The sequence below is a fragment of the Nannospalax galili genome, unplaced genomic scaffold, assembly GCF_000622305.1.
Source record: "Nannospalax galili isolate Female #2095 unplaced genomic scaffold, S.galili_v1.0 scaffold667, whole genome shotgun sequence".
In the NCBI taxonomy this organism is placed as follows: Eukaryota; Metazoa; Chordata; class Mammalia; order Rodentia; family Spalacidae; genus Nannospalax; species Nannospalax galili.
The window spans coordinates 2,748,792-2,766,832 of NW_008358387.1; the positions used below are offsets into that span (position 1 = coordinate 2,748,792).

General features: G+C 43.5%; 1 protein-coding gene across 2 annotated transcripts in view; it reads right to left on the reverse strand.

Moving 5' to 3' along the window:
* The window catches only part of Atp10b (ATPase phospholipid transporting 10B (putative)), a 270,605-nt gene that overhangs the window by 106,217 nt on the left and 146,347 nt on the right, over positions 1-18,041 (reverse strand). Inside the window, exons 3-4 of one of the 2 annotated variants that reach the window (XM_029557944.1) lie at positions 12,639-12,936; positions 11,117-11,311 (exon numbers count right to left, since the gene is read on the reverse strand). In XM_029557944.1, the coding sequence (XP_029413804.1) occupies positions 11,117-11,311; positions 12,639-12,913 (470 nt within the window). In that variant the 5' untranslated portion in view covers positions 12,914-12,936. Of the gene's footprint in view, positions 1-9,670; positions 10,215-11,116; positions 11,312-12,638; positions 12,937-18,041 lie in introns of those variants that run through there. The other variant, XM_017795231.2, reaches the window with a different exon arrangement.

Here is an 18,041-nt window from a genome sequence, read left to right on the forward strand (position 1 = left end):
GCACTGGAGTCAGCTGAGCTGCATTTGAAGTGTGGAACCAACTTTCCCACAGATTACAGCCTTGAACTCATTGCTTTCTTCCTTTGTGTGTATGTGTGTGTGTTTGCAGGTGCATGTAATGTGCACATGAGTGGAGGTCAGAGATCAGCCCAGGTCTCCTAAAGTGTCATTCCTCAAGTGCTATCTACCTTTGATTTTTTTTTTGAGACAGGGTCTCTTAGTGACCTGGAACTCACCAAGTAGGATGGGCTGATTGGCTGCTAAGGCCCAGGATCTGCTTGTTTCCACCTCCTCAGAGCTGAGATCACAAGAGAGCCACCACACGCAGATATGTTTTACACAGCTTCTGGAGCTCAGAGCCAGGTCCTTGTGTTTTTAAGGTGAGCCCTACTGACTGAGCCACACCTCTGTCCCCTGCTTAATCTGACCCTAGATTATTGAAATGTGATGAGGGTTGTTCTTGGGTTAAAGTGGAAATTCATCTCACCACAAATCATATTTATAGCTGGCAACCTTATGATTGTAGTTCTTTCTAGGTGGGGGCAGAAAGGAGCATCGCTGTGGAGATAAGGACTGGAGACCACAGTAGACGTTATTTTGTTAGCTGATACAATTGAGGTGTGGGGTTTGTTGGCTGGAAGGGGTGGCTGGTGAGAGGGAGTAGGGCTTGGAAAGAGTACTGTTGACCTTAGTCCTTGATGTGGCCCCAAGAAATGGCCCCAGGTTGAAGGGGTTCTGTTAAACACAGCCTGGGGAGGGTGGTGAACAGTGTAAACTTCTCCCTACCTTGCTGTTCTTTACTGCCTCTACTTGCCAGTCTTCTGGTACCGACTACATGGGAGATGTTTGTCAGACATGAAGGGATTGCGGAAGTCCTAGAAAGGAACAGCTGATGCAAAGGAACAGGTAGAAACAGGAGTGGTGTCTGGGCTTGAGACACTGGGGGGGCTTGAGTGACATTCTCCACACTGGGGATGCCCAGCTCCATCTGAGGCAGCTGGAGTTTATGTGGGAGGTCTGAAAACCCAAATTCACAGACTGGGGCTGAGCATCTCTAACATTGGGATGTGTGGGTTAACATCATCCCATTCTTACCTAGAGGCTGCAGAGGCCTGGCTACACTGGGGCTACATATGTGTGCCAGGCCTGGGGATGGTGCCAACCCCTAACTTCACTGACCATATAGCTGTCACATACAGAGAGAACAACTGAGAACAGACTGTCACAAACGATGGTGACAAGAATACCATACCTCAGGACAGGGGAGTCACTGGAACTTTCCTGACAGGCTGTGACCACTGGTGGTGGAGAAGTAGCCTGGAGGCATCAGAGGGCACGCTCTGCCTGCACACCATTCCTCTGACCTCCGCAGATGCAAACCTTTCCTTTCTCTTTATACCCCCAGGCACTGCCCATCAGTGGCCCATGGCTTCTTACTATGCTTCCTTGCATATCATGGTTCTGTTGCCTAATTATTTCACGCACCTTTTATTTTAAGCTATGTGCTAAGCTTGCTGAGAGCTGGGAATGACTACATTTATGTGCCCAGAGTTGGGTATGTGTGTGGTAGAAATGAAATGAATTGATTTCTTACAGATGCTTCTTGAACATTATATAGTAGAGAAGTTTTTTTGAAATCATTTTAACATTCAATCATTACAGATTCCCCAGCAGAGAGTACTAATAGCAATACAATATCATGTTATTGGTTGGCATGTATGGAGTGTCCATAAGGAGTTCAACACCTGACATACATGACCATTTAGCTGCCAAATAACAACTTTTATTATTACCATTATCTCTATTTTGTAGATGAGAAAAACCAAGGCCCAGAGGAGTTACCTAACTTGGGTAAGGTCATGAAGGTGTGTCTACCAGGCCTGTGAGTCGCAGTGGGGTTGACCTGGTTTGGTGGGGTTGACCTGGTTCACTGTGGTCTCATGTTTCTGTTAGGAAGGAGGCACAATATACATGAAGCTGAGGAAGGTGGTGATAAAAGCCTAGCGAAGGCTGAGTGAGAATAGACTAGGACTTCTGGAGTCCTGAGTTCTGTAACAGCAAGACAGAGGCTGTAGATCCTTCTCCCACTGACAAAAAAAATTATCTCTGGTGACAAGAACGCAGAGCTTCGGGGACATCTGAATTCTCATTTTACGACTCTCCCACCTATGACTTTGGGGTACCCAACACAGTCTCCCCTGAAAGGACAAATAGAATTGGCTCAAGTGGTTTCTGGTACTAAGGAAGGTAATGAAAGCCAAATGCTTGGCACAGTGTCTGCCATTCAGCAGCACCTAGATGTTATTAGCTAAACTACCACTGAGGTGATTTCCAGAAACTTCACAGTCTGGAATCACCACGGACTTGACCTAAGCAAAGTCAAAAAGAAAGGACAGGGTGAGGAGAAGGGGGTTGTGTGTGGGTGGGGGGCACTTACATGATGGATAAGTCCCAGAGGAGCTGGGTTTGCCAAATATGCAATGAAGGCCTGGGGGCTGGATGCCATGGTCTATTGGTCCGTGACCTCCAGCCAGTGGCAATTTCACAGCCATGTTTCAGATAACACTGGATGCTTTTCCATCTGAATTTTCCAGATTCTCCTCCAAGGCCTGTTCTTCTGTGTAGCTCGAACAACTTGGAGTAAGTTCTACAGATTTTTTTTTTGTCTTCTCTTAGACATTTTCAAACTCCAATCAGTGACCTTTCTTAAGGCTTATGATTATATTCTGGTATTAGGATGGCCATGGAAAAGTCTGAATTCTGTCTGTTTTGAAATCAACCACTTTCTCTTCTTTGGGGTTTTCAAGAGAGCTGCTATTCAGGGGAAGTAATAGAAAACACAAAGCACAGAGCTCAGACCATCTTGGAAATTAGGTTGGAACAGTGGCTTAGAGCCTCGGCTAGATGAGGCCATAGATGCCCTTCCTGGAATGCAAATCTCAGTGTGGGGATGCTCAGGGGTTGAAACAGAGGCTCACATATGTGATCAAGTCACTACATAGGGTCACAGTGGTAGTACTGGCCAAACCCAGGTTTGCTGTGGAGTCTCTGAGGGATGCGTCCAGTGAGGTCATCGTGAGGCTGCTGCTCTCCCTCTATTCCCATCCCATGGCCTTTAGTTCTACAGTTTGTTTCTATGGCAGTGCTATTTTCAAACCCTCTTACATATCAGCTGTGCATTTTATCATGAAATAGACCTTAAGGAGAATTATGATCACCATTTAAAGGGGAGACAAACTGGCCCAACTGCTGAAATGGCTCTATTTAAAAGGTTACTAGATAATTAGCCAAACAACCAGGGTTCCTCATCCCCAAATTGTCCACTGGGGATGCAGGCAGGATAGGCAACCGCCAAAACTATGCTTTGGGCCCAACCAGGCTGCCAGCACCAATGTCTGGCCTTTTCCTGCAGTGCATTTTGATGACAGAGTAGTCACCTGATTCCAAAAGGGAGACTCTCCATGTCCTTCTGAAAAGTCAGACTGAGGGACTAGAGAGGTGGGTCAATCTGTAAAATGTCAACTGTGTAAGCATGAAGAGCTAAGTCCAGATACCCAGGATCCAGGTAAAAAGCTGAGCAGGGCAGCATGTGTGTGTAACCCCAGCCCTGGAGGGAGTGGAGGAGGAGGAAAGACAGGAGATCTCTGGAGCTCATTGGTCAGCTGGCCTAGTCAATTGGTGAGATCCAGGCTCAGTGAGAGACTCTGCCTCAAAAACAATCAAGAAAAACACCCAATATTGACCTCTGGCAATACACACACACACACACACACACACACACACACACATACACACGTGGTACAAGGACATATGCTCACACAAACATGTACATATACACACATAAACACACATATCAGACTGAAAAACAATAATGCCACCTGTCATTTCCTGTCTAATTTCCTGGTCTTTCTGGAATTAGCATAAGTCACACATGTAATTTTAAGTTGATAAACAACCAGACTGGGAACTGAGAGGTGCTCCTAGACAAACATTTCTCCTCCTTTGATGCCTGGATGAAATGTCACCTCTTTCTGGAAGTCTTCCTTGGCCTTGATAGTTCATGCAGACAGATGAGTCATTACATTGTCTATAGCACCATGTTCCTGCCCCTTTGTGCACATGGTACCAATGTGCATGGTACATTGTACTGTCTGTGAGCATCTCATGAACTCTGGACTGAGAGCCCTTTGCAGTCATACTGCCATGGTGGTATCTAGGACTACGAAGATGGCTCGAGTCAGTACAGTGTCTGCTATATAAGCATGAGGACCTGAGTTCAGATCCCTGTCACCCATGTAAAAAGCTGGTCATGATGGCACATGTCTGTAACCCTAACGCTGGGTATGCAGAGACAGGCAGATTCCCAGAGTTTTCTGGCTAGCCTGGCTAGCCAGTAAGTGCTGGGTTCATTGAGAGACCTTGTGTTAAAAAAATAAAGTGCAGAGCAGTAGAGGACGATGGTCAATGTTGACCTCTGGCCTCCATACCCATATGCAAATGTGCATGTGTGCCTGAACACATATATACACACACATATACTTCACACACAAAATTTGCTGAACATATGGATAAGCCACTGACTGCTGGAACTGTGGGTGGCCTTTGTTCCATTTCAGGACAGGGGAAAAATCCACCCCAGATACCCCTGTCTCTCCTTCCTCTTTCTGTACTACATGTTTTCTGAATAGAAATAAAATTTCCCTAAGCTAGCTGGAAGACACAAATCTCTTGTGGGGTATGGTTTCTGGATTCATTAAACTGAGCCCTGGGAGAAGCTAAACTAATACAATTCTGAAGCTAATCTCTCCTCGAAGTCATTGCATAAATCTGATTAATGGGTCACCTTTGGACCACAAGCACAGTTGCTATATTAAAAGAAAATGCTCTAACAGGATTGTAATTCTGTTAACAAGGAAGCTACTGTTTGCAAAAGACATTTCCTCATAGTATAAACAAGTCTAGACTGGATGATGCATGGGATTAGCTAGAGAGCAAAATTCTACAGGCCCTCTGCTTAATTGCATAGAAATAAGAAAATAGAAAAGGTGTCAGTTTCTTAAAGGAGTGGATCCAAGTGAAGATGCATGGAGTTGGCGCTTGGCATAGAAGCATCTGTGTTCCTTTGAAAATGATGCCACATTCTCATCCTCTACAATCTTTGCCTGACATCTCATCCTGTGTCACTGGCATCTAGTGAAGGCATAGGCCCTTTAGCAGCCATTAGATTAGAGAATCACTAATACATAAGTGGCATTTCTTCTCCCAGGGTTTTCCAAAGAACCACTTACTTCATAGTAAGACAAACTTTAGGAACATTTAATGCAGAGAGTTACCATTATTATGCAGAAAGCAACTGACAGACAAAACCATTTTTAAGTGACTGTTGAGGACATGGACGTGGTCTCTGAAATCTGTGGTCCTCTCTCTCGGAAGCTATTTTATTTGAGTTTTATTTCTCTCCATAAAACACATAGCCTGGGTTCTTTGGATAAGCACCTTGACTCAGGTCTAATATTATTAGCATAAAACCATGTCCTTCCCCCAGGGATTGGGTCAGGGTAGCCATGTGATCCACTAGGGGGCCACTGAGATGTGAGGGAGTTTAGAATAAGTTGCCTTGGCCATCTAAGAAGGCCATCAGAAATATCATTATTCTTTTGTAGTAAGGGGGTAAACACAAGCAGTTGTGAGGGCTGGTCCCGCTGCAGTGCTCTTATTGCCACGAGGCATGGCTGCCTGAGGGTTAAGAAGACAGAGCAGGCTGAATGAGAAATACTGAGTCTGGATCTAGAATGCTGCTTAAAGTGTTGAGCGCTTATCCCATCTCAAGATAACAAAATCACTTTATTGTGCAACTCTGTTTTCTATAACTTGTGGGAGTGAACACCCTAACCAACACAGCCAAGAAAACAAAATTAGACTTAGATGGAGCTTGCTGAGGATTGTCCCGGAGCCATAACCATGTTAACATGTGTTGTTAGACTTGTGAGCAGCAGCATGTAGGTACTATTTCCTGGATTTATTTGGCTGTACCTTTTGATTTTTTTATAGCACATCTCACAGGACAAGGTCTAGTCTGACCCTCAAGCCTTACAAAAGTCAAAACCAGGGTGCAGAGATTTAAATGATCTTCCTGGACTGTTAATAGCTGGTTGCATACCTGGGCCTACAGGACAGGCAGCTGACTCCTAAGTGTACTGTCCCTTCATACCACACATTCCCCTCTGTCCAAAGGTGCCCCTTCATTGAGAAACAGCCTCCAGAAGAACATAATTATTCTTCTGCAAACTCTCTTGATTCCAGGGATGTTGCAAAGTAAAGTATGAAAACTAGGAAGCTGTCAGGAAGAACAGAACTTTAGGACAAACAGAATAAGTTGGAACTGAAGTATTTGCAAAAATTATGTCATTCGGCAACATTTTGAAAAAAGTATGCATTATTTTTATTTTATGTGTATGAGTGTATTGCCTGCATGTGTGTAAGTGCACTTGCATTGTGCAATGCCTGCGGAGATCAGAAGAAGGCATATCGGATCCTCTGGAACTGGAGTTATGGATGGTTGTTAGCTGCCTTGTGGATGTTGAGATTTGAATTCTGGTCCTCTGCAAGAGCACTCGGTGCTCTTCACTACTGAGCCATCTCTCCAGCCCCAATTCAGCAACATTTAAAAGGGGAACCATAGGCAATTCATGTTTTCTGGTGGATGGGGAGTCACACACCCCAGTGTCGTAGCCTTTGGTAAGCTGCTCTTCTCCCCCACTTCCCACCCATGCTCATGTAAAAAACCCTCATTAACTGCAGTAGGACACATAAAAGACCAGAACGTAGGTGTAGGGCTAGTTGGGAAGAAGGGGTTTGGTGGGAGTAGGAGGGGATAAAAGAGGATGATGGGAGGAATATGATTAAAGAGCATATGTCTGGATGAAACTGTAAAAGAATAAATATATTTGAAAGAAAAGAAAGATCAACTTCTAGCTCTCCTAAGAAACTCAGGCAAATGTGGCCTATGCAATACTGGGCCTGTATTTCCAGAGCAAAACATGCTGGCTGAACAGCCAGCTCTGCTCTGAGGTGAATCCCTGGCTTCCTCAGCCTGCCAGGCCCCTACCATTTCCCATCACATCCAAACACAGATGTCACGAGTCAGCATCTGAGCAGTCCTATGTTTATTACCATATCTAGTCATTTTGTTAATTACCTGCCTGGCCCCCATAGCCAATTATCTTGCTATCATTGAAAAAAATCAAACATTTCCACACTTAGATATTAAAAATATTTTCAAGGTCCTAGCAAGCTGGAGCAACATGAGGCTCACCAAGAATACATGAATCTTTTCTTCCTCAACCATGAGCCATGGGTCATGAGGACCGCTACATATTTTTGGCTGGGATGTCTTTTCAAAGAATGTTCCTTATCACTGTCTCTCTACTGAATACCCTTTCAGAAATACTGCCAGAAATCCCTTTATATTCTTCCTGTCAGTGAGTCTGTGGATTAACACCTTCTCTAGATTCTTACTTTATTTTAAGGCAGGGTCTCAGGAGCTGGGTGTGGTGGTGTACACCTTTAGTCCTGACACTCAGGAGGCTGAGGCAGGCAGATCTCCAAGTCTGAGGCCAGCCTGATCAACATAGTGAGTTCCAGGCCAGCTGGGGTTACAGGGAGGCCCTGTCTCAGAAGGACCAAAAAAAAAAAAAAAAAAAAAAAAAGGTCTCATGTAGTCAAACTTAGCCTTGAAGTGTGTAGCTGAGAATGGCCTTGACCTTGACCTCCTGAACCTCCTGTGCTCTGTCCTTGGGCTGAGATTACAGGTACATGAAATCACACTAGGTTGTTATTGTTTCTAGGTTGCTATTAACATACTTTTCCTGTGTTCCTTGGAAACTAGTGAGAACGAACAAGAGGCTGGCCAAGGTCAGTGTGGCTCTCTGCCCAGGTGAGCCAGTGGTCTGATCAACATTGGGATTAATGCCAGGAATAGGTTCATTATTCCAGGATATTCTGTAAGAGCAGGGAGAACAGGCCAGGCATGTGGGCGACCACCCCCATCCCTCCCCAGGAAATCTACTTCCACCTTGCCTCTGTGCTAGTGTCCATGAAAACAACAGTAAGAGAATGAAAGAGAAAGGAGGTAAATAAAAAGTAAGGATGGGTGGATTGGGCCCAGAGAAAACAAATGCTTTCCTAAAATCAACTTCTTCAAGGAAAGGCTTCATAGGCCAGCAGCGAGCCCTCCTCTCCTTTCTGTAGTCTTACTCAAGTGCAAGGGATGTCTAAATCTCAGCAACAGGTGGTCAGTGTGCGTACAATGTTCACGATTATTAGATCTAGCTGGGGAGGGGGTGGAGCCCTCCCTCATTAATTTCTCTAGACATACAATTGTGGCCTAATCAGCAAAGATGGTCAAAGTTTAAGTGTGCCTAAAGGGCAAACATGGGTTTTACTTAGGGGTTCTTTGGAGACAAACAGGTCCTTATATATGAGTCTCCCTGGAGGCTTCCTTTGGTGACAGCTTCCCAAGGGAAGTCTGGCTCCCAAGCCCTTCTGTAATCCAATTTAAATAGTCCACCTTTTATTCCCCAGGGTAGAGAATTTATTTAAGTTAGCAGATCCTAACTGACTGGAGGACATACTTCAAAGTAATCACCTTTCACTCTCCCAGGGAAGACTTGACTTCTGTCAGTAAAACCTCTACCTACCTCCATGGTAGATAAAGAAAGAAGGAATAAGATAGACCCACAGGGAGGTGGTACTTTCCTTCTTTGACAAGAAGTTACATCTGCATCTCTAGGCAATTCAGGTATGGAGACTTGCTGAACTGCTAGCTGCCTGGGGAATCACTGGCTGCCACTGTCTTTCATGAAGCCTGGGCTCCACTCCCCTGCTTCCTTGGGGGCTACACAGATTGTCACACAGTAGAGACACACTTTAACTTTGTCCTTTTCCCTTACCAAACAAAAGCATGTCTCTAACAGCCCAGTTGGGCCATGTGGCCAATGGAAGTTTGTAGAATATCTATATGTATAAAACACATTAAATAATGTGGCAAGACTGTAACCTGCAGGGTTTCTTTGTTGGAACCCTAGAAATGAGCCACAAGGGCAGCCAGTGGCCGGGCAGATATGAATTTGGTGTTCTGAAAGTGATTGTAGCTTGCTTTGTTACAGCCAACACTAAGTCCTTCCTAGGATTATCTTGTGCTATTCACTTTTGTACTTCAGGAATTGCTCCAGTTTTAGGAACCACAGCAGGAAGCTAAGAGTCTACATCCCTTGCCTAAGGCCATATAGTTAGAAAGGACTAGATACAGTGTGCAGCCCAGGCTATCTCCTCCAGCTCTGTCTCCTAACAGAATTCTCTGCTGCTCCCCTGACAAACAGGAATGGTTCTTCCCTCCCAGAGTCAAACATGCTCACAGCCCGACTGGACTAAGAAGGGGCAAAAATTTCCAAAATCTTGAAAGTACCACATGATGAAGATCTCTGAATTTGAAAGGCGTCCTCAATCACTTTGGCCTGAAGTTTGGACTCTAAATTTCACCGAACACTTCACTGAGGTAAATGATCAACATTCCCTCCACCATTCATTTTACAAGCAGTGGCTGCATGGCTGAAGGCCACAGAAACCTCAGGTTGGACTCACAAGACTTCCCTAGAGCTGCTTGCTTTACCTGCTGTAGACAAGGCACTCTCGGTTATTGATGACTTTATCCAATTTGTATCTCCGGAAGTCTTCCCAAGCATCCTTGATCGCAGTGACTGCAAGGATGACACAGATTGGGACCGTGCTCATCTCAGGCTGGAAGGCATTGAGCACAGGGATGAAATTCAGAATGACAATGCCCACAAAATAGAGGTTGGCAAACCGGTGTAGCTGCTCAAAAATGTTCTTGGGAATGAAGGACAGCACGGTGTACTTGCTGGTCTTGATTTGATTCCCACAATAATGGCGGTTGGGGTTCTCTTTGTAGGACCATCCTTCGAAAGGCAGGTTGGAGAGCACCACCCGTTTCTTGTCGTCTTTCCTTTTCCGCCTTTTCCTCCCTTCCTTTCTCATGTCTGCCCAAGCCTGCCTCTTGGAATCTCATAATTTAATTCTCATCTTTTACTTGCCGCCTTTGCTGAAAAATCCCCCCTTTTCTTTCAAAAGGAAAACAGAAACAAAGCCAGTCTATGAACAGGACAGGAGAAGCGCAAGGAGGAAGGAGCTTGCAGGAGAATGAGTGTGCATCCAGCAGGCACTCCCTTCTGCTTGTGAAACTCCACCAGTTGGAATGTAGACGTCACCTGCAGGTGTCTTCCTTTTTCACCCTGGGCAGCCACAAACTGGTGCGTTCACTCTGGGTCCTAAAACCTGCCCAGTTAAGTAGTGAAAGCAAGGATTTTTAGCTAGGAAACTCGAGGCTTTAAAAATAGCATACATTTTCTTATTCCAGTGACATTACCTGATACATTTGAAAGAGCTTCTTTGGAAGTTAGTCCCCTGAGGTGATCCATTCATTCTGGAATTTAATCCTGGAGCTGCTGCCAGCTCATCCTCAATAATAACACAATGTCTGTGTTGTTAAGAATATGAGTGTTTTCATGAGTTACATCAAGGTTTCTTGATGTTAACCCTGCTATATTTGACTTGGTAATTCTTCATTGTGTGTATGTTTTGGGGGGTCCTGTGTATTGTGAGATATGTACTAGTGTCCCTGGCTTCCATCTACTAGATGCTAGTAGTATCCTCCCTACCTTATCTCTCCAGATATGGCCAAATACTCATGGTGGGTGGGTGTCAAAATCATCTCCAGATGAGAATCACTCAATCCAGTGAATTTAAGAATATTATGCAGGGTCAGCAAATAACTCAGAGGGTAAGGGCATTTGCTGCCAAGTCTGCTGACCTGAGTTCAATCCCTGGAACCCATGTAGTGGAAAGAGAAGACTAACTCCTGCAAGTTGTCCTCTGGCCTCCATACATTAGCTGTTGCAAGTGTGTACACACACAAACACACAATAAATAAATGAATATACAAGGAAAACATAATGCAAGCAGAGATCAATCCTTTGATCATATGCTAACGAATTTACTTAACCAATGGCAAGAAAGAGAACAGGTGTGTTCCTCTTACCTTTCATACATTCGAATGTGGGAACCATTCATTGCTCTATCAAAGCGGTGTCTCTTGAAGTCCTCTATGCCATCTTTGACCATGATGATGAACAGAACGATGGCCAATGGCAGCATGGTTATTTCCTTGTGGAAGACTTCCATGGAGGGCATCCAGTTCAGAATCACCAGGAACAGGAAGTAGAGGTTAGCCCACCTGGAGAGACCAGCAAGGCCTAAGTGAAAACATTGGAAGAGCAAAATACACTGTTCTAATTTCTTCCCAATTGTTGGCTCTTACCAACCCAAATAACATAGATTCTCTTTCAGTGTTAACTCAAATATTGCAAAGACTTCAAAACCAAATGATGTAGATTGTAATTGTTTCTATTGTTTTAAAAAGTTATTTTTATCACATTTATTTGTGTGTATGGGGGGTGAGAGAGAGAGAGAGAGAGAGAGAGAGAGAGAGAGAGGTCATGATGCAAATGTGGCGTTCAAGGACTTACGAGAGTTGGTTCTCTCCTTCTACCATGTGGGTCCTGGGGATTGAACTCAGGTCATCATTCCTGTTCACAAGTCTTTACCCACCCAGCCTTCTTACTGGCTTTGTTTCTGTTTCTTCTATTTACTAGTTCATTGACCTGGGTTTGTTCTCTCTCATGCAAAATGAACGTAACATAATACTATCTGCTTTAAAGGACCCTTGTAAATGTTACATGATATAATATTGGTTTTGTGTATACTAGGACGCTGGACCATGGTAGCTGCTCAATAGTAATTACAAGATTTAATAAATTTTGTGATTTATAAGTGTATACCTTGGTTTGTAATTAATAAAGATTTTTGTATCTCAAAAGAATGGATTATACTTTCAAATGAATCTCATTTTCTTTTCCACAGTTCCTTTGCCCATGAAGATAGGTCTGAAGGAACATTATTCTGTCCTAACACCTTTCTCTTTTTTCCTTTTTTTTTTTTTTAAAATGTGTGTGTGTGTGTGGTGTATATGTATATGTGTTCACATGTGACAGGGTGCATGTGTGTAGGTAGGCCAGAGGTTGATGTCAAGGGTCTTCCTTGATCACTCTCCACCTTATATACTGAGGCAGAGTCTCTCACTTGAACCCAGAGCTCACTGATTCAGCAAATCTAAACTAGTCAGTTTTGCTCTGGGGCTCCTAGCTTTCTAGTTAATAGTTTTCTATCAACTTGATAATTTCAAAAATATTGTTGGGGCTGGAGAGACAGTTCAGCAGTTAAGAGCACTAGCTGCTCTTACAGGGGACCTGGGTTCAATACCCAGCAAGCACATGGTGGCTACCAACCGTTCTAAGTCCAGTTCCAGGGGATCTAATGCCCTCTTCTGACCTCCTTGGGCATTGCATGACATAGGTGCACTTGCATACATGCAAGCAATACACTCATACACATAAAATAAAATAAAATAAAATAAAAATAAAGGTGCTCAGAGGGCAGCATCTCTGAGCTCATCACATGGGAAATACTTGGTTAAGATGTGTGTTGTTTGGACACCTGTGTACCTATGAAACTGCTCCAAGAGATTCCGAGGCAGGAAGGTGAGAAGGGTATACTTGGTTGTACGGATCCTATTGCCAGGGTATCTCCTGGAGACCTTGTCCCAGTCCTGGTGACACATATTGTTGTTGGGGAATACCACTCGCTGCTGTGTTGAGTTGTAGCTCTGCCTGCCCGTCTCTGGAGAGAGCAGCGGTGTGGTTTCTGATGGAGACTGGGGGAAGCCGTCTTGGATTCGCCACTGCCACCGGAGCCAAGATGAGTCCATGGACAGGGCCATTTCTAGCAGCAGGCAACAGGAATCTGAAAACACACGGGAAGTTTCTATGGTCATGAGAAATAGGTGGCATATCAACACATGAAGCTACTGTGGTTAGGAGAGAGAAGCAACATGGCCTCTGTTCATTTCTCTATGCAAGGCCAATCTTAGAAGAAAAATAGTTTAGTTCCTATAATCAACCTGTTCTAGTGTCAGAGACATTAAACAACTAATATAAATAGTATGCTACTAACACTATGACCAGTGTTGTGAGCACAGTCAATGGGGGTGATATGGGAGGTATTGACATGGTTGGGGATATGGAAAAGCTGGAGCTTGGCCTGCAATGATGTTATTCTGGAGGTCTGAATTTCAGCTCTGGTTCATTTCTAATGATGACCTTTCAAATCCTTTGTCCACTTCAAGTTCCCCACATAAAATGAAGAAAGCTATTCTTATTGAACGTTGCTCATGTGATTTTGAGAGGAACAAAGTGGATGGTACACAGAATTATGTTGACATGTCTTAAAAGGAGAGAAGTTTTAAACATTTTTCAATTGATTTTACAAGTTAGCATTCCAAGTAATGGGTTTCACTGTGGCATTTTCTTACATATGTGACATGATGCTTTGTGGTTATTGGTACCCATCCCAAACTGCCCTCCCCCTAGGTCCTCTGTATTTCCTACCTTAAGTTTTCATGTCACACGTATTTCATTACTGAGGGCTACTTATTCTATAGGAATTCTTTGGCTATACAAAAATTTAAACTTGTAACATTTCAGAGAAACTCATTTGTTGATCAGAACCTAAAGTGGGTGGGGCTAAGGATAAAACTCAACTTGAAGCCTGGATGATGCCCTGGATTCCATCACACATTAACCAGGTTGTGGTGGCACACATCTGTAATCTTAGCACTCAGGAGATAGAGGAAGGAAGATCAGCAGTTCAAGGTCATCCTCAACTACATCCTCCAAAAAGTGAAGCGTCTCTACCCTGTGCTCACCCACCATGTTCTACCCAAGCACTTGAGATAATGTAACCGCAGACTACATCCTCTGAAACCACGAGCCAAAACGGATCCCTCTTCCCTGAAGTGTCTGTCATGTATTTTGGTCACAGTGATGTAAAGGCAACTAACAGTGGCAGAGAATGCTGCTGTGTTCAGGATCTTCCAGCTGCTAGGCTCTTTAATGGAATCCATGACTAAGCCCTCCAGGGTTACATACATACATTTCTCATTTGGGGGTGGTAAGAACTTTTTAAATAAAGAGACTGGAGATATAGGAGATGTAGGTATTTTAGGTGGGGTAGCTTTAACACCACTTTATCATAATCCATTCTTTATTTTTATTTTTAATAATACCTAGCAGACTGTGCATGGTGGGGTAGGACTATAATCTTAGCTACTTCTCTTGGCCAATTTCACTTAAAGATTCAGAAGTAAATCTTTCAAAGTTATGCTTTGTGAAGTCAGAAGCTATACATAATGGTCTTTTTCACTTACTGGGCTCGGAGGACTATTTTCTTTTGAATAAATGGATGAGCAAATGTCAGCTATTATTAATCCTACAATGAACAACCCAGCCTGCTATTGTAAATCTGATTGCTTAGGGAAAAAGTTCCATTTGTTGTTTAAATGGTAATATTTTACTTTCCTGATGCTCACACAATCTGACCCTCATCGACATTCTCCTCATGGCTTTAATCAATCACAATGATTTTCAATCCACAGACCCCCAGGCTGTAGGGAGCTCTTCAGAGCTTACATAAGCCCTTGTAGCAAGTATGAAAAAAATAAATGGAATTACAGATGCCCATCATAATGTAATATTATGACATTTCACAAGCCAGAAGTAATATCATGTCTCTTCTTTCTCATTATGAAAAAATATGCTTCTTTCATAGATTCTTTTTTATTGCGAGGGTAAAGGAAATGAAAAGATAATTCATGAGTTGGAAATGTAAATGAGACATCTTGCCTTGGCTAATGCCAAACCACCAGGCAGGCAGTTTTCATTTGGGGGAAGTAAGGTCTTTTAATTATTATTATTTTCATTTTTCTTGGTCTTTTTGAGACAGGGTCTCCCTGTAGCCCCCGCTGTCCTGGAACTTACTATGTAGACCAGGATGGCCTTGAACTCAGAGAGATCTGCCTGCTTCTGCCTCCTGAGAGCTGGGATTAAAGGTGTGTGCTACCATGCCTGGCTGCAAGGTCTTTTTAAATGAAGAGATTGGACTGACACAGGAGATGCAGGTGTTTTAGTTCAGGTAGTTCTAAACACCCCTTTATCATAATCACAGTCTTTATTTTTCTTTTCTAAAAAATGTATATGTGTATGAGTGTATTAGCTGCATGTATATAAGTGCACCCGTGCCATGCAGTACCCATGGAGGAGAGAAGAGGGTGTTGGATCCCCTCGAACTGGAGTTATGGGCTGTTATTAACTGCCTTTTGGGTGCTGGGGTTCGAACCCAGTTCTTCTGCAAGAACAACCAGTGCTCTTAACTCCAAAGCCATCTTTCCATCCCTTTTTCCTTTTTAATAAGGTCAAATAAGCTGGGTGGGCCTGATGGCATAGGTGTATAATTCTAGCTATTACAGAGACTTGAAGGAGGATGATCACAAGCTCAGGGCTTACCTGGCTAGAGAGTGAGTTCAAAGGCAGCCTGGGCAAACTTCTCAAGGATCTGCCTCAAAACAAAAATTAAAAGCAGAGCTGGGAATGCATCTCAGTGGTACAGTGTTTGCTTAGCTTATGTGAGGCCCTAGCTTCAATTCCTAGTACCATAAAAAGAAAGAAGCACAGTAAACTCCCTTAAAAATAAGCAGATGAAGACTGAGGGTATAGTTCAGGGGTAGGCTATTTGCCTAGCATACATCACATCTTGGGTTTAATCCATAGTATTGGGGAAGACCCAGCAGATATGACATTGTGGTGGATTGAATAAGAAATGCCCCCATAAGCGTCAAATCTTTGGCTACTTGGCCAGCTGGTGGTACTGTTTGGGGAGGTCCAGGAGATGCATCCTGGCTTGGGTAAGCATGCCATTGGGGGCACTCTTTGGGAGTTCATAGCTCCGTCCCATTTGCAGCTTGTCGCTCTGCTTCCTGTGACTGCTTGAAGATGTGGGCATTCAGCTTGTGGTTCCAGCTGCCTCTGCTGCCATGCCTCCCTTCCATGACAGATTCTTGATCTCTCTGTAATTCCGAGCCTGACAAACTTTCTTCCTTTCTTCCTGGTCATGGTGTTTTGTCACATCAACAGAAAAGTAATTAGTACAGAAATGATGTCATATTAGATGAAAATTTGATGAGAAATTGGGTATTTTCATAATTTCAAATAATAATAATATTGAGAAATGTTGACATTGTGGGACTCCTGATATGATTTATAAAGATGACCATGACATCACTTCTGAGTTAGAAACATTAAAAAAATCTCAAGTTAGGGGTTAATTCACAAAATTACTAGCCAATGCTTTTCAAGTCTCATAGAGCAAAGAAAAACAGAAGACCTGTTTGTGATAGAAGAAAGTTTATGAACTAAATATGATTCTGAATTGCATTTAGGACTGGTGGAATAAAATAGTTGTGAACAGCAAGGCACGATGGCTCATAACTGTAATCCCAGCACTGAGGAGGCTGAGGCAGGAGGATTTGGAGTTTTCAGGCTAGTCTGAGAAACATGGCAAGATCCTGTCTCAACACCAAAACTAAAACAAAAGAAACAAAGGTTCTCTCCCATTTAACTAAAATATTATAAAGGACGTTATTAGAAAAGGGATGAAATTTGAATGTGAAGCACTGATTAGATTAGTGTCAATAATATTAAATCTTACTTTGATAAATTTTGGTAACTACATGTTAGCTATTTAAGAATAGTTTTATTCTTAGGAAATCCATTCTAAGGTATTCAAGGATGGGGAGGGGCAAGATGTCTCAATGGTTCAGAAAAATGTGTGCTTTTGTATGTATGTGATTATGAACATAGACACACACAGACTGACAGAATTGGGAAGGTTCCTGGGAAACATCATTATTTAATACATCACCTAAAGAACACATAAGAGCTAGCTGGGTTGATAGGTTGGGGAAGGGTGTGGCAGGCAGATGAAATGGTTCTAGAAACAGAAATCCATAGGGCTGTCTTTCAGACATGGAGCCTGGCCTCCAACAGTGGCACAACCTGAGCCTGGAGGGACAGAGCAGGGCAAGACTAATTGGACAGTTAGGGTTAGGGTCTTCATGCTGTGAGAAGAGGAGGAGAAAGTCCTGAAAAGTTTTAGGCAGAAGAGTGGCAGGATGCACAAACTGGACTGCATGAGGATGGACTAAGATGGGGGTGGGGAGGCCGTGCTAGGCCCTCCTCCTAACTCCTTTCAATAAAGTGCTCCTTTCCACAGTGGAACAGGAAGCAAAGGGGTCGGGGTACTGCTTTTATCTGGGGTGTGGTTTATTACTGCTCTCAGAATGGCAGGGATGGGCCTACCTGCCTGCCAAGGTCCTCCCAGTTGTAAAGTCCTCTTCTCTCTCTAGTTCTTGAAATGGTACCTCCCACTACCAGTAAATTGAGGATTAATAGTTTTGCTAGTTCACAGGTAGAACCATTCTGGCTTGAAGTACCAGCATTACTTTCCCTTGGGCAGAATGTCCTTGGAATGACAGGGGGACATTCCTACGAGGTGGGCCGTTAGCCTAGCTCAGTCAATGAAGTAGATTTCTAAGACCTAGTCTTCCTCTGTTTTGCCTGCCTCACATTTCTTCTTGACTCTGATTCCTTGCTTTTCATTTCAGCTTTAGCAAGTTCCATTTTCTCAGTTAGGGAGTCAACTAAACAATTCATGGACTCTACAAAAGCTTATTGTACTCTTGTTTTGAGCAGGATGGATAAAACCTCCACGTATATCCTCCTTCTTACCTTAGTGTGGTGGAGAGAGTTTAAACAGATACCTGTAAAAACAAGCATGAATAGTCACCAAGGCAGATACACTCACAAAGGAAAGCTGGGCACAGTGACTCACATTTAAGAGGATGTGACGTCTTCCCTAAGGAGGTAGGGCTTACATGAGGTCAGCAACCAATGACAAAGCAGCCGGGGCGGGTGTGTGTGTGTGTGTGTGTGTGTGTGTGTGTGTGTGTGTGTGTG